Here is a 25,604-nt window from a genome sequence, read left to right on the forward strand (position 1 = left end):
ACAGCTACTCTTACAAGTGATAAGACATCAGCCAAAGAAACTTTAAAACCATGAAATTATACACATTTTAGGTATTAGTGGAAGGTTTTCTTTGGTTTTATTTATATAATTTTTTATATGTATACAGAGAGAGTGTAAATACATGTGTAGACTAATTACCCTATTTTAAAATTTCCTATGGTTAAAACTAAACAGAGATTAGAGCTTTGAGTTTTATTTTTTGTGACATATTCAAATTCGTTGGCTTAATATTTTCATTTAGTCACAAACTTGCCGGAGACTCAAATTTAATGGCATTTGCCAATAAAATATATTTTTAGTACATTGATGTAATTAATAACTTTAAAAATCCTAAATGAAATTTGTTTTTAAAATCTGAGGCAATACATAGTGTGTTCATCAAAATCAATAGTTCATTATTGTCAAGAAAATAATATTGCAAAGTGGAAGTAAACTGAAGTGATGCAGATTTGACTAAGTACATTTTTAGTTACAAAATAATTAAATCACCTTCACTGATGTATTTTAATATTTTACACTTTTACCCCAGCATATCATCCTCTTACTTATGTGTCCAGCAGGCTTCCTTTCTCTTTGCTTTCTCCTGAGTATGACCAACTTCCATTCTATTCTAAAGATATATTCAAATACAAATTGTGATTTAAATTATGATATTTTTAATTTACTATCTTTAAATATTCATGAGTTCCTAAGGAATATATTGTGTTCATGGAATGTGAATATGACATATATCTAACCTTGAATAGAAGGACTCAATATCATTTAAAGGAGCTGCATTTGTGCAGTGGAGTTGAAAGCAAGAAACAGGCTTTGGAGTAACTTGTTGAAATGAAGGTAACTTTGGGACATTAAATGAAAGTACTTGGTAAGGAAAATCTATTTTGAGGTCACTTATCCTTACATATTCCCAGCAATTTGCTGTCCAGCTAACTTGAAATATGAGGTTTGGGTTTTGCACATTTGACTTAAATTTGATTTCTCCTCTACCTTCATGTGCACATGGCTTTATTTCCCCAAGTTTATCATTTCCTCCCTTTGAAATAAAGAACCTTAGTTTCAGACTTGCTTTTATCCTTCCATTTAATCTAAATTCAGTTGGTTTGTGATCTCTTGAGCCACGATTATTGCTACAACCAATCTACTATGATCTTCGTCTTATCGATCAAAAATATGCCTGAAATAGCATTGATACCTGCTGGTTTAGTGACTGCATGATGAAAAAAACAGTTACTCATATCTGGGAATAATTAGGACTCAATAACTTTAGTAAATTTATTCTCCCATTTAGATATGGAAATTAAAGAATCCCAGACTTGGTTTCATTTAATTAATATTTATGTCTTTGCACCTTTTTTTCAGTTTCTATCCGGATTACAATCTATAGCAGATAATTTACGATATTTGTGTTGTAGTTACAATTGCTTTTCCATCATGTTTTCTTATCTGTAGTCTATTGTTGAAATCTGGCTTTTTAGAAGCATTAGGAGGAAAGGGCAAGTGTCTCAGTCACTTGGCTTACTACTGGTCTGTTCTAGAAAGCCCTGTTGCATCTTTCTGAAGTGCTGGTAAAGCATGCTAATGTAAAGTAGCCCATATGGATTACAGGTTATAATATCCAGTATCACATCCTGCCTCAGTAGTTCATTATATTGCCCAGATCCTTGCATTAATACAAGCAAGTTTTCAGTTATATCTATAATGTGTTCCTAAGGGCCAAACATTTTAGAAAGATCAAATTTTACAACTTACTTATGGAGGTTTATTTAAAGTTTTTTTCCATTAATTTAAGCTTTAAAATATTTCAAGACCTACATACCTATTGTAGTGACTTTTAGACACTATAAAGTCAAAAATAAAGGAATGATAGCGAAAACTGGAGCTTCACCATCCTTGCATCCTTGCATGTCCTTCTCTTTTTTTCTTACTCCAGCAGGCCCACAATAACCTGCTCGTCCTTTTTGATGGACCTACTGGTTTTGCTTCTGTTTCTGCGTGACAGCAGTAGCTGTTGTGCTTCCATTATATTTCTGCCTGCTTGGCATCTCCTTTTCTTTTCTATTTCTGCTCTCTCTATTAGTCTGCAGAGTGCCTGGTAACGTAGCTTTTATAGGAACAGGGCTTTAGGGACCTGTATAAAGCAAGATATGGAGGAGCTGCTGGAAAGAATGGTACTTGAATGAAAATGGGCTTTGCAACTACTGACTCATTGAGCTGCACTGCACATGGTGATGTATGGCACAATCTTCCCCATATCTTACACAGGTGGAGCGAAAAATCCTACAGTTTCCATCCATGAAAGATGGGGAAGTAACATGTATCAAGGAAAACCATAGCGCTTCTCTCTTATGCATATATAACCTTCACAGAAAACACGAGGAGATCAGCGAAAATTACATGGGTACTACATATGGATTGAGGAAAAATGCAGGTGGTCATCATTAGATTTTTTACTTTATAAATTCCAGAGATTCCTAATTTTGTATTATGAGCCAATCAATATTGAGATATTCAGTAGGTTTAATTGTCACCTATTTAAAATAATGGAGCAAACACTGTTGGTGGGAATTTATAATAGGAGGTTAAAATTGAAAACCAGTGGACATTCAGATACGACGAAGATTTCTGCAGTTGTCTTTGTTCCTTGGAAAGCCTATAAAATTTTGACAGCCAAAACAAGATCCTATTACTCAGGGGAAACAAAATAAATGTCTTTGCATTTAATATAGGAAATAATGTGTTTCATAGCCTCTTTGTCACATATTATTTATTTCTTATCCTTGTGAGTATTGCATTTGATTTCTACTGCACAATTATATTAAATGGAAATATGAGTAGTACTGAGGAGAAAATAAAACCATCTGTTTGAACATACAGAGTTGAAGTTTTAATAAAAAAGAGGTACTCTCTTAAAAGCCATATGAACATAATACCCTAGGACCACAAATGTGTTTCTAGTGGGAGAATGACATTTTCATAAAGATTACAAAAGCATTAAGCTTGTTACTTTTTAAGCTTATAGTAGGGGGTAAGATAACAGTATCTAAGTTACTGAAATGTCAATTGAACTGACAGAATTTGAAAACTGGTAGCATGCCTGAATACCTTCCTTCTTTTTAGAGCAGTTGCTTGAAATTATTTATTAAGCCCATAATATGAAGACGGGCAGTGAAATCTCATTATTGACGCTCTGTCATATTGAAAAGATGTCCATTCCAGAATTTTATTATCATGTTGTTTATTTAATAAGATAAGTAAACACTAATTTTAATTTTCAAATTATTTATATATTTTTAAATATGAAATTCTTGATGTTCTTTTGGGTTATATTTTTTTAGACTGTTGTGTCCTAATGAAGTTCTTCCACTTCATCTTTTCCAACAGGAACTTGAATCTGATTTCTGAATTCTGTAGAGGTTGAAAGGGGCATAATTCCATTCTTGGAATTTTTTGCTTTCAAAATCTCCACAATTAGCAAACACCAACTAATTATCTTCCTTTTTGCTCTCTCGGCACACCTGCGTGTTCTTCCTCAGCATGAAGAGAGCATTCAACTCACTATGCCCTCTAATTATTGCATTCTCCTCCCAAGTTTAAAAGATTAAAGTGATTTACTTCCAGTCTCATACTTTGTGAGTGGTCAGAGGTCAATTTGAGATTTACATACTGTAGTATTCTGTTTAATAATAAAAAGTGACAAAATCTGAGAGAGAATTGCTAAGTAAGCTCTCTTTACTTCAGAATGTAGGCCTGTATCAAGAAAAATGTGTGGAACTATGGCAGATAAAAGACGACTTCAAAAATGTCTTTTAAAGAGGCTCCTGTAGTATTGATTGAAAAGAAAGTTGTTACAGGAGTCTTTTCAATATATGCATCTACCATCATATAATCACAAGTTAATTAGATGGTCCTGGCTGTGATTTTTGTCAAGACAGAGAACCTCTTCTGTCACAAAATGCGTACTCAGAGAACAAATTTAACTTTAAAAGGGCAAAATTATTTTAGTCACAATAGTTTGTTTTGCAAAAAATTATATGTGTTTACACTGGGGGTGTGTAACATATATAAGTTATAACATGAATCTCCTTTTCACTGTGCCTGAGGCTTAGAAATTTTAAAAACCCCCCCATCTTCAATCAAGGGGCTACTGAGTTTTTGAAAAACAAAGCTTTCAGTCATTTTATAATACTTTTCACTACATTTGCTGAATATAGCAAGGCAATGGAGATATTCCTGTCTGTCTAATCTAGAGAGAATAAGGGTGGTTATAACCCAATCCAACTTCTTAGTTAGAAATTTAGAAGTTAGTGCTCTGGAGATAAACATTAGGGACCGTGTGGAATTGGATCAGTAATCGATCTCAGACTTTCAAGAAGAGCTTCCTTTTCCTCAGTAGCTTCATGCACTGATCATCTGCTGGCTAAGGTCCAAATCTTTGTCTTTAGGTACAAGGGACTTGCTGTTGATGTGCTAGGAAGGTCCAGCAATTTCTGTAACACAGAAATTAGGTGTTCTGTTACACAAGTACTATCAGCTCATCTATAAAGAGGTGTTTTAAGAGGTAGTCTCAGCTCAGTAGGAACCATACACATATAGATGTGTACATCCGTGCCGATGTATGATTAATCCTTCATTTGTGTCACAGAGAATATTGTAGCCTTTCTACAAAATATTTATTAATAGGTTATGAATTTCCAAACTTATTTCTCTAGAAGTTCTTAAGTGGCAGTGTCTGCACTTTCTTCTGTATGCCTAGACTTATTTCTGATTTTTATATTCCTTGTAGAAGTAATCATGAGAACTTTATGGTGACTTTGCCTAACTAGGGTTTTGAAACATACAGAGGCAGGAAGCAGAAATGTGAGTATTGACTCCAGCATTGTAAGTAATTTTTTGAGTGTTTTCTCCTATTAAAACAAAAGCTGTCACTATATCTTGGAAATTCCAAGGAGCAAGAGAAGCAAAAGTGACAGAGGCACTTTAATCTATTATTTAAGGAAATACATAATATCATGCATAGATACACAAAGGAATGATGAACACTTGATAGAAATTCCTGATTGGTTGAAAGTTGCTAATAATCTAATTTTAATAGAGTGGGTCTGATGTAATGAACCAATCTGTGGACACCCAACCATTCCACTGCGAATGTAAATGCAGTGGATAGAAACGAAGCGAGCAGACATTTTTTGTATTTGCAGACATTAAAGAAATTGCAGTCAGATTAAAATAAATATGTTAATTACTGTGTTGTAAAATACAAATTACAATTGTCTTTTATCAGCCAAGTGTTTTAAATGGTTTACAGGGAAAAATATCCAAGTCCTATCAAAGTTAGAATTCATGAGGAAGTTTGACAGACCTGGCAGTACTTAATTTCTCTTTCAGCAAAGACTGAAGAAGAAGATCAACTTCTTAGAGTTCTTCAAGAACTCCTCTGTTTCAAAGTAGGTGCTATCTGCCGTTTGCTACATGTTCCCTCAGTTTTTATGCTTTCTTCAAACGCTCTATTTTGATGTTTTCTGTGCATGTGTGTGGAGACTTCAGGGAATGCAATGACTCCCTCAGCCCACAGTGTAGGCAAGAAAATTCAAAAAATGTGTGTGGAACCAGTTTCTGTCATTGGTAAGGCCAGAATATGGTTTCAGTCCTACTGAGAAATATTACAAAGAGTAGCATTTTGTCAGAGGAGAATTCTTGCAGTTTTCTGAAGAGGACTGTTTACTTATAGTCACTGCTTCAGAAGAAATTGTTAATTATAGAATAGCACCTAAAAAAAAACCCCATAAATGCTATAAACAACTGCAAATATAGACTTTCTACAAGTTTTCCGACCATTTTAATTGAAGGGAAGTTTAAAGAACGTCTGGTATTTCATTGTTATGATAATTATCAGAAAATTACTGGATACCAGCTGCTAAATTCCTTAAATGCACCCATCATTAATTAGTTTTAATTCAGAGACTAATTAATTTGTTTACATTTGAATTCTTTAAAATGTCACTGTATACCAGAAATTGCAGTGTGCAATCAGAATGTCTTGTAATTTATTAGAAGATACGTGTGTTCTTGAAAATTAAGGAGCAGGTTGAATCTCTGGTTTCAGAGCAAGCTGAGATAGGTATCTGTGTGGAAAGTAGTTTTATTAAACATTATTACAGGGCACTTCATCCTCAGAGCACTTAGGGAAGTCTCTGCGATTTGTTGAACAGAGTTGTAAAGTAGCTGTATGCTGTCGAGAAGTCAGATTGGTGAGACCATTTGCTCAAGATTACTACATAAATTTGGTGTCAGAGCACGATCAGATGTTCTTGCTCTCCAACCTGTGTTTCCAGCGCTGGTCTATCCTATCATCAGTTGGTTGGTGAACAGGATTTCAAGATTTAATTTTGACAGACCTATACACTCAGTGTTAACAAAGGAGTTAAGCATTTGGTAGCAAACATCTAGCAACCTGATATGGAATCAACCTTCACGATGAGTCGAAAACTGATCTCACATAACTGGGAAGACATTATGGAGCAGATTTGATTAAAATTTCATGTATAGCGAATCTCTTTCAAAAGATTAGTGTAGTCTTCACTAAGGTTGTTTAATAGCTGGCAGTGACATATCTCTTTCTATGACAGACACACTCTCCTGATTAAATATATGCAAATTTATACATGCTTACCATGTTTATACATAAGTTGAGATCCCTTCACTGCATTTTTGTGACACATGCACAGTATGGATGTATAATATAAGCACTTACAAAAGTCACAAGCTAATGGTGATGTCTAATAAGAAAATGTTCGCTATCTTTAGATCTGTGACCATTTTTTTAAAAAAAGGGACAAAAATAAGCTAACATGTAGTCTGTTTGCATAAGCTGCTTTATCAGATTCTCCTGGCACCCCTGGGTTTCACTGGAACTAACAGGGAGCTGCAAAGCAAGACAGGTGTTTAAGAAAACCTTAAACACTCAGATAACGGTTTGCATCCATGTGGTTTCCTTTGCTGCACTGATAGTTCTTTACGGGTCTGTCAGCTTCAATCAGCAGAGAGTACATGTGATCAGTATATCTGATAAACTTGTCAATGCCTTTTTACAGCAGGATTCCCCAACCTATTCTATTCAACTCTCCTCCCCCCTTCCCTTTTTCATCATTTCAGGTAGAATCTTGATAAGACAGAGATACGTCACAGGCAGCTGTGTTTAGCTAGCTCAGGCTACAACTAATTTGTGCAGGAAAAAATTAAATCAGGAGGTAAATTATTTCATGATTGCTCATTCCCAACAGAGTTGGGCATCATTCTGAAGAAAATATCAAATAATTGGTTTCAGGCCATGTCAGACACATGCAATTCCCTTCACTAATGGCTATGTGAGGTAGCACTAGGCCTCAGGGGTCACCGAAGAACTGAAAATAGCTTAGTGCCAGGCACAGCAATAGAGAGACAGAGCACATAGGAAATGAAGTGGCAATAAGTGCAATCTATAGGGGAAATGTGCTTCACTTGGAGTTTAATATATTGGCTTAGAATCTGGCAGTAAGCCATGCAACAATTGTTTACCTTTTCTGTCAGCATCTGCATCTGTTCTGTTTTGTAAACGGCACTTAACTTTCAGTCAGTAAATGCTGGAATCAATAACAACTGTTATGGGATTTCTTCTCTTTTTTTCGTATTCCATAACAAATGCACACTACAAACAATGTTTGCCTTAGATTAACAAGGAACAGACATTAACAGGGTCAAAGGGATTTGGTTGGGAACATTTTATAGCTTCTTGGGTTTACAGTAATTGTATCTGTGTGATTTGAATGTATCTTGTAACCTATCCAAATTAAACTGTTAAAAAAATGCTAGCATGCAGTAATGAAGATGATTTTTTATAATTATCTTAAGTACTGTGTATAGAAAACTGCTGGCACTGTTTGTAATAATTTAGTTCTGTGTAATATTGTGTATTACATCTGCTATGCAGAAATATTAAGTTGCCTCTTACAGTATGAGGAAATTAGTGATTATATCCGCAATACTAATTATTTAAACCTAGCAGTTACATTAAAAAACATACACCAACATGCTGTTTGAGAAAACCGTGAGCAGATGTCCATAAAAATTGAATATATCATTACTAAACGCAAGTGAAAGAGTAATACAGTTTATATACAAGCTCTGTTTAGGAGATAGTGTGCAGATGAATACTGTCATAAATGCAAGATTGTTATAATAGTTATAGCATCACTTAAAAGTTAATATCGCTGAGAGCTGAGGAACACATTATTGTTAATGGAATTTATGTATGTAACTCCCTGTGCACTGCACTTGAAAATTTACCCCTTGAAATATCCCTATACGCAGTGACTATCAGTAGCTCAGTTTCTGTTCCTTTATTAGGCTATTTATTTTCAGATTTTAACAAAATGTTAGTTCCATTTATGAAAAGGCTTTATTATTTGTACGCAGGTTGTAGTTAGATTTTAAGTTTAATATTAGACTTTTTCGATTTTCTTCCTCATATAGCTTTATTGGATGAAATCCCTGACATCGCTTTCTTGTTCCCTTGTAGAACAATATTGTAGATCTATCTTATATGAAATTAAGCCTTATAAATGGGGGCAGGGGAATGATATTTAATGTATTGGGAAGGTATTTTATAGTAAAATTGATTAAAAGGGTTTTAAACCCTTGGTTCCTGCTGAGGGAGAAATCCCCACTGTAATCACTGAAGAAGACAGTCATCAGGTTGCTTTCCAAGGATTCCATCGTGAGTCTCAGAAGCAGTTTAGCCATGTGGCTCTGTACACGGAGTAGGAAGGCTAATTAATCTGAGAGCAACGCTGTCGTAGTGTAGCTATTCTTGAACATCCACAGCCAGCTCACCTATGATGCAGGGATTTCTGCACCACACTTTACTGTGTCACATCCCTGGATGGGTTGAAATGATCAGAATTAGCCATTCAATTTTTTGAGGTGTTGTGAATGCCATGTTGTTTAAAACATATAAGATGACATGCTCATTAAAAGAAAAAAAAAAGAAAGAAAAAAAATCACAAAAGTTACGTGAGAGTTATGGGATTCATTTATATGCATATTTTCTTATGCCTTTTGAGATTTTAAATGCTTCCAGGCTATAACCAAGGAAATTGGAAACACTTTATTTAATGGTTTCAAGCGCTACAGCTTTGAGGAAAGTACCACCTTTGAAACTTGAAATAAAATCACAGGTTAGCAGGTGTACACAGATCATTTCGATCTAGCACAGCCTTATTTCTCATGCTGCTTCATTTTTAGAGATGAGGGCAAATGTTTTAAGTGGTAAGATAAAGGCCAGATATCTTGCTACTGAATTCAAGTATTTAGAAGCAGCTCAGCTACTATGATCAAGAACTTCATTGAATGTGTGTCTTTTGCTCTATGTTGCTTGAAAAATGCTTTAATTAACTTATTAGCTGGCTTAGAATTCATATGAGCACTTCTCAGCTTCATTACTGGTGAAGTGAAATTCTCTAATAACATCTTTTTTTATTCCTAAGAGCTCCCAAATGGTCAAATTATTTTGCAGAAAATATCTTTACATACAAATATGTGAGAGAAGACTAAGATTCAGTGTTCAAGACATGTTGCATCCACACTGAATTTAACCTTGACGTTTGAATGACATGCTGATCTTTTGTTAGAATTAATATGGAGTAGAATTAGCCTACAGTGTGTTTAATTTATCTTATTAGAAGATGAGGTATTAATTTAGCTGTTTAGTATTACAAAGTTGTCCCTGATTTCACTAGTAATCCCTATGTGTCTCTTTTTACAGTATTGATACTGTTTCACTGGACTATATCCTATATAGGCATATTTTTTAGTTGTTGATGTAGAAAAAGGCAGAAAAGTCTTAAAGAAGGGCAACAAGGTGATAAAAAATGCAGAACACCTTCTATATAAGGAGAAATAAGCAAACTACAATTCTTCAGTTTGAAAACAAAATTAAGATGGTAGGATACAATAGATGTCTATAAAATGAAGGGAGGCATTATAAAAATAAACAGGTATCAGTAGTTGACTGATTCTTAAAACTAATTGGCATCAGGTGAAGCTAGAAGATGAAATATTCAAGCAAACAAAATGATATGTTTGTTAACCCATAGTGTAGGTAAAGTGAGGAACTTCTTTCCACAAAATGTTATGGATGGTAAAAATTTACATGAGGTGAAAGGGTAACTGGAGAAATTGATGAAATAGAAACCCACTACAGATTATCAATGTATGCCACATCTTTTCACAGATAGTGAAAGCTGCCCAACTGCAAGTGGTCAAAAGCTAGGTAAGCTTTGAGGAAAAAATATTGTATATGGTTTCCTTGTTACATTTTTATTTAGTTTTCCTCTTTCAGTCACTGTCCAAGCCCAGGATACTGGGATAAAAGAGACTGTAGCTGAACCCAGTATAGCTACTCTTACATTACGCTCTTATGTTTATGATATATAGAGACTCATTTCTTAGCCACTCCTATTTGATGTGCTTGTAATTTTTCAAATTATATATATTTTGCACTAACATTTCTTATAATTCGTCTAAGTGAAAATTGTTTGCTATTACTCTCTGTTCTCAGGATTTTATATTAAAAACTTCAGTAAAGTTATTGTTTACTTGTTTGGAGTGTTGTGTTTCTCATACTCCAAGAAAAGTGTTATCATACATTTTTATTGTTTGTTGGTGGAAAGAGTGGTTTGCCAGCTAGTTAAGATAATATTGTTTTCAGTCTAGCATTTCAAGCCTAAGATATAAGAATAAAAACAATTTAAGGCAGCATGCTTATCTGCAGTTTAGAAGTTCCGAGGCCTTAGAATGCTATCAAAAGTCTAAATAAATAGCTAACTGAATTTTGCATGTGTGTGTAACTTCATCTGCATGAAAACAAATGCCTTTTTTGCTGTTTTCTAGTTAATCTTTTTCACAAATGTATCACTAAACCTGGTTGTTGAAAATTATGAGAGTGCTTACACGTTGTAGGATGTGTTTGCACTACTGCTCATCTCGAATTACCAGCATCTGAATCTAAATGTTTACTGCTAACCAAATGTCATCATTTGTGCAATGAAACAGCAAAACCCTATGTATGCTACTGATTCTTGACCGTTTCAGCAGAAATTTGTTTCTGAATGTTACCTATGCTCTTTCTATCTAGGTTCTTTCATAATCTTGTCTGTGTAGCTCCTCCAACTGCAGGAGAATTTTCCAGTCTGAGGAAGGAGGGAGAAAAGCAAGAAATTGTGGGATGACCGTTGCAAGAATTTCAGGTTTTGAGTGATTCAGCAAATTAGCATAGGGGAAGAAGACCCATTACACAACAGCTGAGTAAACTCATTTGGGTTTAGAACATTTGAAAATGCAACTGAAGAGTTTTTCCATATGGATGGTAGAACTGTTTTGGCTTAAATTTACCTAAGAACGTGAATTAATTATACGTTAAAGAATGCAAGACCCCTGGATTTTATGTTAAGATGTTAAAACACCTTTATAAGAATTTTGAGAACTAAATTAGTATTTAGATTGCATAATAGGCAAGGGTAGAACAGAAGCTTAGATTGTTTTGAAAGGCTGTATAAAAAAAGTAGACCAAACTTGATTTGTGCGGTATTATTGATGTATGTTTATCATAACTTAACACTATCTTAATTTGGAGGATGTGGGACCTGGAGTATTCTGCTTGTTTCATGTGTTCTACATTTTTTACTACCACGCCTTTCCCGTCCCCCCACACCCTCCAGTGAATAGCTTTTATTATGTATGGTTCTGGCATTGATGCCTTCACTCAGGGCCTCTCCTTAGGTATGTAATATCTACAATGGCCATATTTCATCCTTAGACTTGCCAGCATTTGAAGCTTTCCTACTGCTTTGGAAAAAACTATGCATTTGTCATGAGGCTTGGGTGAGATCTTAACAGAAACTGGAAAACTAGGGTAGTCTGTCTCTAAGCCTTAGTTGAGCAGAATGGTTGATCAGCTAGGTCAGAGTGCTCATTCCTACCTCCTGAAGACTAGTAGCATGCTTCTGTCCAGATACAACTAGCCAAATGGTCTCTGGTAAGATGGACTACTTCATTCTTCAACAAATATGGCATGTCCTTCAGATCTTAGGAAAATTTCTTCAGCTTCAATCCATTCTGCTAAAGTGAAAGGCCAAACTTGAAAATAAGTGCCCTCAGTTTTTCTGATGCCATGACTGCATCAGCTGCCTTGGCACCAGCACTGTCTGGCAAACCTTGCATAATTTGATAGACATTCAATATTAGTTTTACCTGGGGCTTCTTTTTCTATAAGCAAAGCTCTCTAAGAGTCATCGTGTTTGGGATGGCAGACTCCTGCTGCGAGACGTTTGATAGTTGGGGTGCTAAACCAGCATGCCAGAGAAAATGAGGTACCCCTTATGCCCCTTTGCCTCTATGTCATAGGAAGTCAAGAGTACAGATTTGCTGAATGTAGGGATGTTAAGAGGATGAAGTTTTGAGCTTATTCCTTTGCTTCCTTCCAGTTTTGTGTAGTGAACCATCAAGATTTATTTACTTGCTACAAATAAATGCAGTGCAGGTTCAAATTAATTCAAGAAAATCTTTGTCTTCTCCACTTCTTCTCCCCGCTATTCCCCAGAAAGGACCACAGTCTAGATAGCAGAAGCTTAACGTACTTTCCCTTCTTTCCTCTTAGCAAAATAATTATGCTGTCCTTGGTGAAGCAGAAAGACAGTTTTCCAGAAATGACCTGTTCTTCTATGGTTTTAGCCTGAAAACCGAAGCTCCTTAAGGGCTATGCAAGAAAGGCCTGGGGGCACTAATGGGCCTTAATGGCCCTGACCAACCTCATCTGAGGCTTCCACTGCGGCCTGCCCAAGAGACATATTTCAGCTGAGGCCTGGGTCTTCAGTCCCTGCTGGAGCTACATCAGAGGCGTCCTGAACTATGTCTGACTCTTGCTTACCCTCACCAGATGTGATCCTGGCTCCAAGCTGTGAATTAACTTCCCAGCTCAACCTCAGATTTGCATCATCACCATGAACTTGGCTGATGATCTGGACCCTTGGTTGAAACCTGACTATCATCTCTGGGTCTGCCCTGCTTGCCTTGCTTGGGAACTGCAGGATGGGGCCCTCGCTGGCAAGGAACCTGTCCTGGTGGCCATATTATTGTGCTCTACTCTCTGTCCCTCAGGGAGCAGCCAGCCTTCGGTGCTCCCTGACACTGTGCTTGGTTGGGATCTGTTTTGTTGTGCCTAAAGATAGCTCATCGTACTGGCTTAGGATTTTTCTGCTGGCAGATTCGGCCTGCAGAGCAGATTAGAAATCATCACTCTAGGCAATGGTTTGGCACAGCAGTATTTCTGTGATTCTTGTTTTGCACGGAAGGAAGCCTGAGCCTGTGTCCACGAGCTCAGAACTTTTTCTTACTCTCTGTATTTGTTCTGCTCCTGACCTCACCTCTATTTAGAGCAATATTTGCAAAATGGGCTCATTAGCACATTGGCAATGGCTGTATGATCCACTTGGCCTCTTTGTAGCCTCTGTACCAGCGTTTCTGTCCCTTTTCAGAAATTCTTCTCACAAGGTAGTGCTTTAACAGCGGGTCAGCGTGTCCGGTTGTTAGGAGGCACTACGGAGGTCCTATTGATATATGCCTGTAGCTAAAGATTCTGCTGCAGCTATTTCCTTGTACGAGGACTACATGAATTAAACTCGGACATGCAGAAAAAATCAAATTTAGAAGAATGATAGTAGCAAACTGCAGGCGGTTCAGGAAGGAAATTGGTTTGTGTCGTGTAACTTGCTACATGCTTCCTTCTATTCTGCAATTAGACTGGAATGCCATTGCTAACTCTGATTCATGGCTAGCTGGGATCAGCTTCATGTACTTCTGGCCACCCTGTGCATGGCCCTCTCTGAACCGGTTAGGGTGCTGTAAACAGCTTTAGACCATTTTCGTCACAGAGGGTTGTCTCTTTCCGTACGATGTCACGTGAGTAAATGAGGTATGTGACCTAACATCGTAAGTCATGATCCATTCATTAACTTTTTCAGAGTAATCGTACACTACTCTGTGAGTAGGGCTGATTTTCCTCCAGACGGGTTCATGACACTAAGACTTGGTTGAACATGTAAACACGTCCACATGGAAGCCTATACTCTTCATGACAATCTTCCACAAGACCTACAAATCTGTTCCCACGTTTTCTGTGTGTCATCGCATTGGCTGCTTAACTGTTTGTTGTTACATGGTTCTTAAATGTTTCTGTTTTCTGGTTGTACAGTCACATCAGTGTCTGAGGAGAAATGCCTTTTCATTCCCCTCTGCTAAAAAATGGACTATGATGTGCTTATTCAAGCAGCCTGGTCAGCGGTCTTCAAAGTTGAATGCTGCCTTCAGTATTCTGAAACCTGACATTCTGGGTTGTATATAAGATCTTTCAAACTTTGGATACTCAGGTGTGTGCATACTATTTGGTCGTCAGGCACTAAATAAATGTATTGTCATTTCTGGGAGACCATAAAACCGTGAATGTGGAAATGACTGTATGTGAAAAGAAATTCACTTCTGGTGGTTCCCTCTGTCCAATTCTTCCAAATTGCTGTGGATGAGCTAAGCAGAGTTGAGATTCAAGCTAACTTCTTCCAAAAGTTGGACTATCCAGTAACATGCTTTTGTTTTCCAAACCCACAAGAAATAGCACCGGTCTTACATAAGAAATTAGTCTGTGTCTGTGTTTCTGGCATGCTTGTGCTTCTGCAACTGTAGAGGCTGCACTCTTTAGTAAGACCCATGGCTTCTGTATGAGTAAAATGAGATGGAACAGTGCCTTGCAGTCATAGTTCTGGATGACTCTGGTGAGTAGTTCAAACCCAGCCAGCACGGGTTCATGGAAGGCAGGTCCTACTTGACCAACCTGATCTCCTTCTATGACCAGGTGACCTGCCTAGTGATGAGGGAAAGGCTGTGGATGTGGTCTACCTGGACTTCAGTAAAGCCTTTGACACTGTCTCCCACAGCATTCTCCTAGAGAAGCTGGCGGCTCACGGCCTAGACAGGTCCACTCTTCGCTGGGTAAAAAACTGGCTGGATGGCCGAGCCCAGAGAGTTGTGGTGAAGGGAGTTAAATCCAGTTGGCGGCCGGTCACGAGCGGTGTTCCCCAGGGCTCAGTACTGGGGCCGGTCCTGTTCAATATCTTTATCAATGATCTGGATGAGGGGATCGAGTGCTCCCTCAGTCAGTTTGCAGATGACACTAAGTTGGGTGGGAGTGTTGATCTGCTGGAGGGTAGGAAGGCTCTGCAGAGGGACCTGGACAGGCTGGATCGATGGGCTGAGGCCAACTGTATGAGGTTCAACAAGGCCAAGTGCCGGGTCCTGCACTTCGGCCACAACAACCCCATGCAACGCTACAGGCTTGGGGAAGAGTGGCTGGAAAGCTGCCCGGAGGAAAAGGACCTGGGGGTGCTGGTCGACAGCAGCTGAACATGAGCCGGCAGTGTGCCCAGGTGGCCAAGAAGGCCAACGGCATCCTGGCCTGTATCAGAAATAGCGTGGCCAGCAGGAGTAGGGAGGTGATGGTGCCCCTGCTCTCGGCACTGGTGAGGCCGCACCTTGAATGCTGTGTTCAGTTTTGGGCCCCTCAATACAAGAAGGACATGGAGGTGCTGGAGCGTGTCCAGAGAAGGGCAGCGAAGCTGGTGAAGGGTCTGGAGCACAAGTCTGATGGGGAGCGGCTGAGGGAACTGGGGTTGTTTAGTCTGGAGAAGAGGAGGCTGAGGGGAGACCTCATCGCGCTCTACAACTACCTGAAAGGAGGTTGTAGCGAGGTGGGTGTTGGTCTCTTCTGCCAAGTAACAACGATAGGACAAGGGGAAATGGCCTCAAGTTGCACCAAGGGAGGTTTAGATTGAACATTAGGAGAAATTTCTTTACTGAAAGAGTGGTCAGGCCTTGGACCAGGCTGCCCAGGGAAGTGGTGGAGTCACCATCCCTGGAAGTATTTAAAAGACGTGTAGATGAGGCCCTTAGGGACATGGTTTAGTGGGCATGGTGGTGTTGAGTTGATGATTGGACTCGATGATCTTAGAGGTTTTTTCCAACCTTAATGATTCTATGATTCTATGAAAGATTACTGCCCTGAGTCAAGAGCCTCAAAAAACTGTGAGCTGTGCAGAATAATAAATAAGTTTATGTGGGCTGTGCGGGCCAGCATTTGAGAGCTGTTACTGGACCAGCACTTGTCCTTTCAAATACCTATTGCATTATTACCATCGATTTTAGTTGGAAGCCAGGTTCAATGATACATCAGCATGACTTGTGCTGATTGCTAATGTGAGAGTATGTGGCTTGACCCATCCATAGTGTTGTAACAGAAAGCTTGTGTAAACGATGCATGAATCTTTGTCACATCTGGATCTTTGGTATACTTTCATGTCAGATGTAAGTCACATTACATTTTCTTTATCACAACAAAGCCTAACAGAGGACAAAAGAAAATTTAAGAATGGGTTACCTGTAATATATGGAGCTCTCTATAAATCCCATGTAAGTATTTGTTTGTTTATTTAGAGGGTTGGTTGTTTGTCTCCTTCCAGAGAAGTCTTGGGGTCTGGGTTGTGTGATGCATCCCAACTTAAGGATTCTCTGTCGTACAAGTTTGGTGCAAGATGATTGTTTAACCTGCTTCCCCTAGTGTCAGAAATTCTAGGAGAAGAATATTTTTTACATGGTGGTCTCATCTTTCCTTTCCGTTTTCTAATGCCTTTATCTTGACCATCGTCTGGTAACAGAGGTTTGCACATACTTTATGTTGAATTGGATCACCATGTAGCGGTGACCATCACTGCCCGTAGTTTATAGGTTTCTGATGATTTCCAAACCTGACTGATACGAGGGGTTTCAAGTTCATGCTTCAGGCCTTCATGAGTGCACTTAAACCACTGTTCTCTTGACTGTGAGGGTTGGCTGCTTATCAGATGAAGGGGCTTATGTTTGTGCCTTTTTGTCAAAGGCAGAATTTCCTCTGTGCTTGCCTGCATTTATTTCTTAATTTTGTGTCAAAGTTTTATGTCAGCAATGAAATTAACCCAATATTCTTCACTACCTTCAAGCATCTAGAAGTTTGTCTATACTTCACAACCTAAAAGTCTGAAGGGTTTTCCAGATGTTTGTAGAACATATGTAGTATTAAATAGTACGCTTTTGTTCTGATGGTTATATAAGTGTTCATTTGCATATACTATAATATGCTTTGTCATATATTAAAGTGTTCTCTCAACTTTTTAACGGCATGAAAAAAGAGGGCTCTTTGAACTTACTGTCTTTGGCTTCCAGCTGAAATAATCTTTGAATGGTAATTGAAAGTAAAAATAAAAGTTTTTACTTTTTTCTGAGTTTGGTAATGTATTTTTGTCATGTCCCGCCTGCGAGAGGGGGAAAAGTGACTCAGATTCGCAAATCCCTCACTGTGGATTAAGGTGAAACAACACTCCAGGTCCGTGCATAAACATCAGCTTCAACGGAATGGATATTCTGCAGAGATTGGTTCTTTAGCAATTGTATCCACCTAAGCTATGCGGCTTTATGAAGAACCAAGGAGAGCCTTGTGCTACTTAATAGCTTTAAGAGAAAGCAGGGAGAAAGAGAGGGAGATCACCAATCCTGGATCCGGCGTCGGACCTGCCAACAGGGGTGTCCGGTGTAGACAATGCCCCACATGGGGCTCGTACGTGCCCCTATTTATTGCCCCAGTTCCTGGATTTCTGGAACCTTCTCTCACTCCAGTTTCAGGAGTGGGTGAGACACCAGTCAATCAAGGGGAGTGACACCAGGCCCCTCCCTGTGATTTCTGGAACCTTCTCTCAGGGCTCTGGTTCCAGGAAGGGTGGTTTAAGCTCACAGTGCAGTTACTTGGGCCTCACCCCTTACAGTTCTAGTATTACTGTGGTATACCTTTGGCTTCTAGGTCCACTTCTTTTCAGGATATCGCTTGGGGCAATCAAATAATTGGAAGGTTTCTTTGTTCCTCAAGAGAGGGGGCAGGAGCATCACAAGCTTTCCAAATTATAGGAGACAGAACTAACATCACATTGATTTTTATGATGTGGTTTGTGGTTCTTACATCTTGGATCTGTTATTTCTGTCTGTCTGCGGACTCAGGCAGTCATTTCGTGTCAGTTAAATTCAGTTTATATTATCTAGTTTTCAGGTAAAGGAGGAAAATTCTCTGAATAGCAGAATGTCTTTTTTTGGAAGTTTAAGACTTAAAATTGGAAATCCAGTGATACAGATATTATTTACTTGTTATTCAGAGCGGAAAGGCACTAACAGAGGCAATTATGCATAACGCTTTCTTTTGCCATTCTTAGAAATGCAAGGGACTAGCATGAATACATCTGTTTGGAACTTTGAGGAAATTCAGATGTGGATGCAAAACGCACAGTACAATCTCTAAGGCTGCAAAACCGGAATAGCAAATTAGGGAATTTGTATTCAGAGCTCAGCTCTGCTACTTAGATTATGTCTATTTAAAAGTGATTTGTGAATACCTAAAAAAAATATCTAGGAACTTTGAGGAAAAGGGGAGGTACTGAGTACTTCAAAATTGCAAAGGTAAGAGAGATTTGACACATAAAAGTACATTTCAATCAATTTCTGTTTGTTTTCGTCTTTCAGAGCTTTCCTTTCAAACTACTCTGGCTCTCACTCTGACACTTTCTACATAAACTGTTCTGCTGATGTTACATCTGCAACAGAACTGCACAGGAACATGGTATCAGCTCACTGCAATTTGCATAGAAGTGCAAATTTGTTACATTTAAAGAAGTTATAAAATTAAAATACTGTAAACCATGTGGTCTGGTAATTCTGAATTGGAAACAGCTCACAGTCTTTTATAGTCTGACTGTGCTCAAATCAGAGTTCCCTGGTTGATGTGACATGATTATATGTTATGATTACAAGTGTTAACCTTTCAAAATAAAATGTTCACTTTCTTCTTTTAAATACCAAATGCTTATAGGTATAATACTTGCTGATATTTGTTCACTGACAGTCTCACTTGTTTTCAAACCCCACATATTTAAAGTTGTGGAGTGTTAGATTGATGTTTCTTTTCACTCAGATGTCATATTCATCAACTGTATTGTGCTAGCAGATTGTTAAACAGACAAGGTGACTTGCAGAGTGACAGTGTAGTGATGTGATGTCCCAAACCATTAAAATATAGTAATGACGTGGTTTTTTCCTTTTGTTCAATCAGTTTTTGCAGTACAGTGGTTTTTCTGTAAAACATGGGTGAGAAGGTTTCTGAGTAGATCTGTTGCTTGGAAAAAATCCTGGTTAATGAATAACAAAACCTGGAATTCAGTTGTAGCTTCCCAGATAGTTGAGAAATGCCAAAGATTTAGGAAGAACTAATGTAACGGTATTTTATAATGAGGGAAAGATACATTATGCTGTGACAAAAATGAAATTACTTGATATATTATACTTTCTTACATAATCAGTTTTGCAGGATCATTTTTTAAGCAATAGTAAAAGATATTTTATGATTTTGCTTACACAGCCTCCCAAGAATACCACAAAAAAGGAAGGAACTTCTGCTTAACATTGTATCAACTCAAATGTCTTTCTCAACTTATCAAACTCTTTTTATTAATGGAAGAAAAAATTGAAGAGCTCTCCGCAGAAATTCTGTTGGTGCCTTCATTTACCGAGAAGAATAAGAATGTTCAAGGTAATGAATGCTTTTCCTTATTTATTGATTCTACTTTGTGCAAAAGGATAATTTTATATGATTACCTAATTTATGTCATCATATTTTATAAACAAATTTATTACCATATCCACTGAAAATCTTTTTGAAATATGCAGATTTACATTTGAGCACAATGACTTGTGGAAAAGAACTGATAGTTGTGTGTAAAGATGTGAGAGAGAGGTATATATCGCTATATACATATAACGGTAGTTATTGATGGAGCATCATAACGGAAAACTACCAAACACTGTAACATAATATCTCCTGTTGAACTATCTATAAAATCCTGTGTTTCATGTAGGACAAAACAATACATGGAGTCTTTGAAACTGTGGCTATTTCTGAACTTGTCCTTGAAAGCTGCTTTTTTCAAGAGAGAAAAACACTGACTTGAACAGTTCAATTGATCTTAGTATACATGCAACTAAATGTTTTAGTACATAGTCCTGCTTTAACCTATAGTTCTCACAAACACTTACTAGTATGTACTATATTTGCTATCATGCTTATCCCACTGGCTTTAGTGGGTATTTTAGAAAAGTAGGCTCTACATCAGAAAGTCAACTGCTTCACGATCAAGCTTCAAGTTCGCATATGCTTCAGATTCCAAGCTCACTCTCTTTTTCATCTAATTGCATTCATGTCAATGAGGAGAACCTGAAATCCTGAAAATTCAGGTGAATAACACCTTCCACAATATGCTCATAAATGTTCTTCTACTCTGCTACTTCTGCCAGTAGAGAGATTCCAGGTCACCAGAGAGCAAGTGGTTTCAAGAGCTTTGATTATATTGCAGGAAAGGATCAGACCAGAAATGAGGCCAAGCTGCCTAGGGAGAGAGGATGTGTGGAGTCAAATGTTCGGTATCTCTGTAGTCAAGCTGCAGGCAGAGAAGAAAGGTGTTTTGGGAATGTCATCTCAGAATGCTAAATTGATAAAAAATAAAAAAAGGTTAAATAAGAAGAATTCTGAGGCACACATTTTGTTGATGGATTCTTCATCTGAAATACTGATGCTCTGAAATAAAGAAATACAGGTTAACCTACGTATGTTTAGAACATACATCAAAGCTCAAATAAAATTTGCATTCAGGTTCCATTTTTGCTATTGGTTTCAATGTATTTCTGCCTCCTTTAAACTCTCAGTTTTACTAGTTCTCAAGAAATGTTAAGCTATTATACACTATGTTTTACATTTTACGGCCTTGATCCTACAAAGAGGTGTTACAGTGAACTTATAGTGGTAGTGTGGAGGGTAGGATATATATTCAGTAAGGGTAATTTTTAAGTGTTCTTTGTATATTCTGTGGTAAAATGTAAAAAAATTGAAAAACTCTTGAATAGGACATTTATTTGACATATTTAGCTAACTACACTCTAAGACATGTGATCTCCAATAATTCAGAGAACTTAATGATTGCAACATTAACAAGAAATATTTTACTTTCTAGGAAGTGAATTTAGAACTTTATCCTGAAGGCATTTCTCCAAGCTTAATTACATTCAGAACTGTTCCTCAAAAGTGTGTTAAGCCTTCTTCTTTGAGGAATATTCTTTTAGAGTAATCATGTCCATAGCAAGTAGGTTCTTAAATGGTACCTCTACTTAATCAAATCTGAATGGGGAATATTACTAGGTCTTGTTGTAGGAGGCAGTCTTCTGGGTAGAGGGCCTGTTCTAAAGAAAACATAAAATTACTTTTACCCTGAAACACAGATGAAGGTAAATCTTTTACAGGTGATGTTAGTGAAGTCATCAGATATACCTTTGGTTTTAGTGTTGCTGTTCTGATCAGGTGGTTTTATTCACCAAACTTTGCTAAGTTATATCAGTTTCTGGAGAATACTCAGTGTCTGGAGAAGAAAAGACATGGCCAGAGAAATTAAAAAAAAAAAAAGACTGGCTAGAAGAAGGGTTTATTGGTGTTATTTTCACTTTATATTGTCAGAAATCTCAGTTGTAGTGATGAAGTGAAAGATGATTTGATATGGGAGAATGAGAGCTATGTTCCCAGTAGTTCCAGGTTCTGTCGAGTACCAAAAGGGATTTAAAATTTTCTCTGTGAACGTCCTATATTGGGCTGATAATCTTATTTTTTTCACTGAGGAAGGCTGAGTTTTGATAAGAAGGATTTATTAGAGTCCTTGCTTTATTTTCATCAGAACACATTATAATATGTGACTAGAAAATATAATGGTCATCTTCTGTACTTATTTAGAAGCCTTCTTACTAGAAATCTTGTTTAATTTAACAGTCTAGAGATCTGTCCAAAGCTGCTTTAAATTAACTCGCGTACCAGTATCAGGTTTACAGTGCAGCACAGGCTGCAGAACCAGCCTTGGAAGCAGAGCAAATTAACCCAGATTGAACCATGTGCTGCTGTTGCTAGACAGTTACCTGTACTCTCTCTCATGGGTTTAAAGCTAGGCTGGATGTATCCAAACTACGCTGCAGTCACTGAAGTATCAGTCCTCTGCAAGTAGTACTGCTGGTAAATTATGGGAAGCTGGCCAGTTCATAAAAGGTAGGCTAATATCCAAGTGAGCTAAAGTTTCCCTAGGCATCACGTAGATTGGAACCTTGCACTTGCTTCCTTTTCTTTTTGGTTGCTTTTAGTATTCACGGGAGCCTTTTTATCTATGTAACTCACGCAGAGATGCAACAAAAATAATGTTTTTTCATGTGCTTGTGGCAAGTGTTGCATTTGTGTATATAGCAGTTTTAGTGGATTTTTGTTCAGCATATCCCATAGTACTTCAATCTTGATATATAGAACATGTGTAAAGTTCCATCAGAAACAAAGTAGTTCTTTGGATGGTTCCTCTTTTTAATTTTTTTTTTTGTCCCAAAGATGGCATCTGAGTTTTATCTAAACCAGACAGTTTCTTGGCCCTCATTTTTCCCTAAACCCAGCGATGACAAAGAGCAATGGCTGCATAAATTGGATGTAAGAAGAACACTTAGGGTTTATCACAGAAGAATCAAAGATTTCATATCTTCTGACAGATTGTTTGTACTCTTAGGGGGTCTTAAGAGGGGTCAAATGGCTTCTAAGAGTTCCTTAGCTAGATGGTTAAGGGATTGTATTAGGGAGGCGTATGTAGTTAAGGGTAAAGAGGCTCCCAGGGTTTGTAAAGCTCATTACACTAGGACTATAGCTGCTTCTTGGGCGGAGAGGTCGAAGGCTTCCACATTGGAAATTTGCAAGGTGGCCACCTGGGCTTCTCTTCATACTTTTTCATTGCATTATTGCTTGGATGTAGTCTCTTCTGCGGATTCTGCTTTTGGTAGGAGGTTGCTTGTGAACCAAAAAAAGAACAGTGAAGAAAAGAAAGACATGTAGTTCACAGTTCTAGCTGGCAACAAGACAAGTTTCTTTGCAGTGCGCACAATGGAATTCTATGAAGACCAATTTAGGTGGTTGAAAATAGATGTTAGAGGGAAGTACTGCCTACCAGTGTTCTCTGATGGTAACCCCATGGCAGACAATAGCACCAAAGGAAACAGTGAACCAGAGTGAACTCTGTAGGGAGATGGATGTAGAGAGTTTTTTTAGGTGATACGGATAGTTCTCTGAGTTCAGTTTGAGAGTTCTGTATCCGGCATCTTCTGGAATATATTCAGAATCCTCATTTTCCCAAATTGTTTTGTATAGATTGAAAAAAAATTCTATCAATTGCATTTTCCACTCTAACTTCTTTTCACTGTTCTCCATCCAGTTCTTCCTGATTTTATTTTTTGACTTTCCTTTACCAGACCTAACTTAGCATGTATTCCTCAATGAGCAGTATGTACATGCCAAGTTTTGCGATTGATTTCAAATTGTATTTGCGTTATCTAAGCACAATTTAAAAAATGGTAGCATAAATACACATTTTATCTACAACCAGTGTAGTGTTCAAGTTTTCTCTTAAATCAAATAAAAAGAGAAAATCATGAAAAGTTCTCGGACAAATAAATGATGATGTGGTTTTGTTCCATCCCTGAACTTTAGTGTGGCAGCTGGAGAAGACTGCTACTCTACCTTTCTGAGGAAAGGTATCCGTACTTTTCTAACATTACAGAGCATTTATTCTCAATGTTGCATAACCTCGCTTCGTTCCACTACAAGCAATAGGTTTCAGAAAATTAAAGAAGTAACCACCTTCTATTTTTTTCTTGACTAGACATTTAACCCTTTCTTCTGCAGGTATCTTGTCATGCCTACTGTGATGAGATAGCCTACTTCTCTATTTACATTCGGTTGAAATTCCTGAGATGTTCTGACATACCTAGTACATGCAGCATTACAGGGGTTGTTCTCTTTGAAGGGATCTGGAACATTCAGCTGCTGTCAAGGGTTAAACAGGAGATTTTGGTTTAGAATCCTACCAAATTGCATTCTCTTCCCATCTTTAAGATAGTTTTCTTTTCCCTCTGCCTTTTCAGAAGCCTCTTGTTGAGACTTTTAAAAAATCAAAAACATCTAACGTACTTTCATCTGTCTCTCACTGTTTTTTTCCATTCCAGTGAGAAAGGTGAACTTTGGACACATCAGATAATGAGTAGCAAGAAAAGCTTTTTCCAATGGAGCTCTTTGAAAACACTGTGGGCAAAGTTGTCAAGCCCTTAGGTTTGCAAGCTTTGCCTCAGGAGACTGGGAAAATTTGCAAAGGTCTTTCCTTCACAGCATAAGAAGAAATCCTTTGCTCTATATCCATTTCTGGAAAGTGTAATAAAGGAGTGTGGAATCAAATTTACAAGGTGCATCCTCTTAATAGACTTTGAAGTTGTAAAGATTCAAGAAAGGAAGGTGTGATTTTTGCTTTGGTCTCAAAGCAAGATGTTAAAGTAGCTTCTTTAAGAAACATATCGCTTCAGTAGATCAATCCGAAGTGAAGATGGAATTTACACTAGGAGGGAGTTTGATTTCAGATGTACGTTTTCTGTATTTGTGTTATTACAGTTTGCTCAGTATAGTACAACAAATAAAAAGTCCATTATTGAAGACAGAAAGCAGGAAGTTTTTTAATCTACAGCTAGTCAAATATTTTTTGTTTCTTCTTATTATTTATATTTGTGGGGGAGTGGTATTTCCCATTTCTGCAAGATGTATTATTTCCAGTACAGTTTCAATAAATGTTCTGGCTGAGCTGGCTGAATCCAACTAGTAAGCCACTTTGATGGCGCTGTTACTTACCTTATTCACAGTAAGTGAGCTGTCACACAAAAGAGTTCCTTGATGCTTTGCTATTTTATGCTGCATGCAAGATGATGTCACAATGACTGTTCTTATGACCCTAAAAGCTATGAAAAAAAATAGGAAAGCAGTGGAATTCTGTAGGAAAAATAATTTAATAGAACTTCTTATAAGAAAGGAGAAGAATTATATTACCAATGCAAGAGGTCTCAGCGCCATCATCATTACAAAAACAGAAAAATACTGAATTGGAGAAAGAATTAAGTACATTGAAGACAAAGGGGACATAAGCAAAAAGATACGCTTTAAAGAGAAGAATAATCCCAGACAAATTTGGGATTTTGGAAAGTTGGCTGAAGAGTTTTGATTTTAAGTGAAGCACTTGATATAATCTTGTTTTGAATATTTACTATCAAAATGATTCAAGCTACCTGGCTGGTAAACTGAAGGACATACACAAAGTATGAGCAGTTTATCAAGTTTGTAGAACACAAGTTTCAAGAAAGATATAGCAAGGATTTGTGATTAATCCAATGTTCCCTAATAATCAAGGATGGTGGAGGTGTAGAATATGCTCTGGAAAGGGAGCAACTATGAAAAACTGAGAAGTTTTCCTTTAGCCTCCATCTTCTTCTTTCAT

General features: G+C 37.6%; 1 protein-coding gene across 1 annotated transcript in view; it reads left to right on the forward strand.

Annotated features, from left to right (window-relative positions):
• The window catches only part of KIAA0825 (KIAA0825 ortholog), a 261,914-nt gene that overhangs the window by 64,361 nt on the left and 171,949 nt on the right, over nucleotides 1–25,604 (forward strand). Inside the window, exon 5 of the mRNA XM_075136551.1 lies at nucleotides 19,592–19,762. Coding sequence (XP_074992652.1) covers nucleotides 19,592–19,762 — 171 coding nt within the window. The remainder of the gene's footprint in view (nucleotides 1–19,591; nucleotides 19,763–25,604) is intronic.

Source organism: Calonectris borealis, chromosome Z (assembly GCF_964195595.1).
Source record: "Calonectris borealis chromosome Z, bCalBor7.hap1.2, whole genome shotgun sequence".
In the NCBI taxonomy this organism is placed as follows: domain Eukaryota; kingdom Metazoa; phylum Chordata; class Aves; order Procellariiformes; family Procellariidae; genus Calonectris; species Calonectris borealis.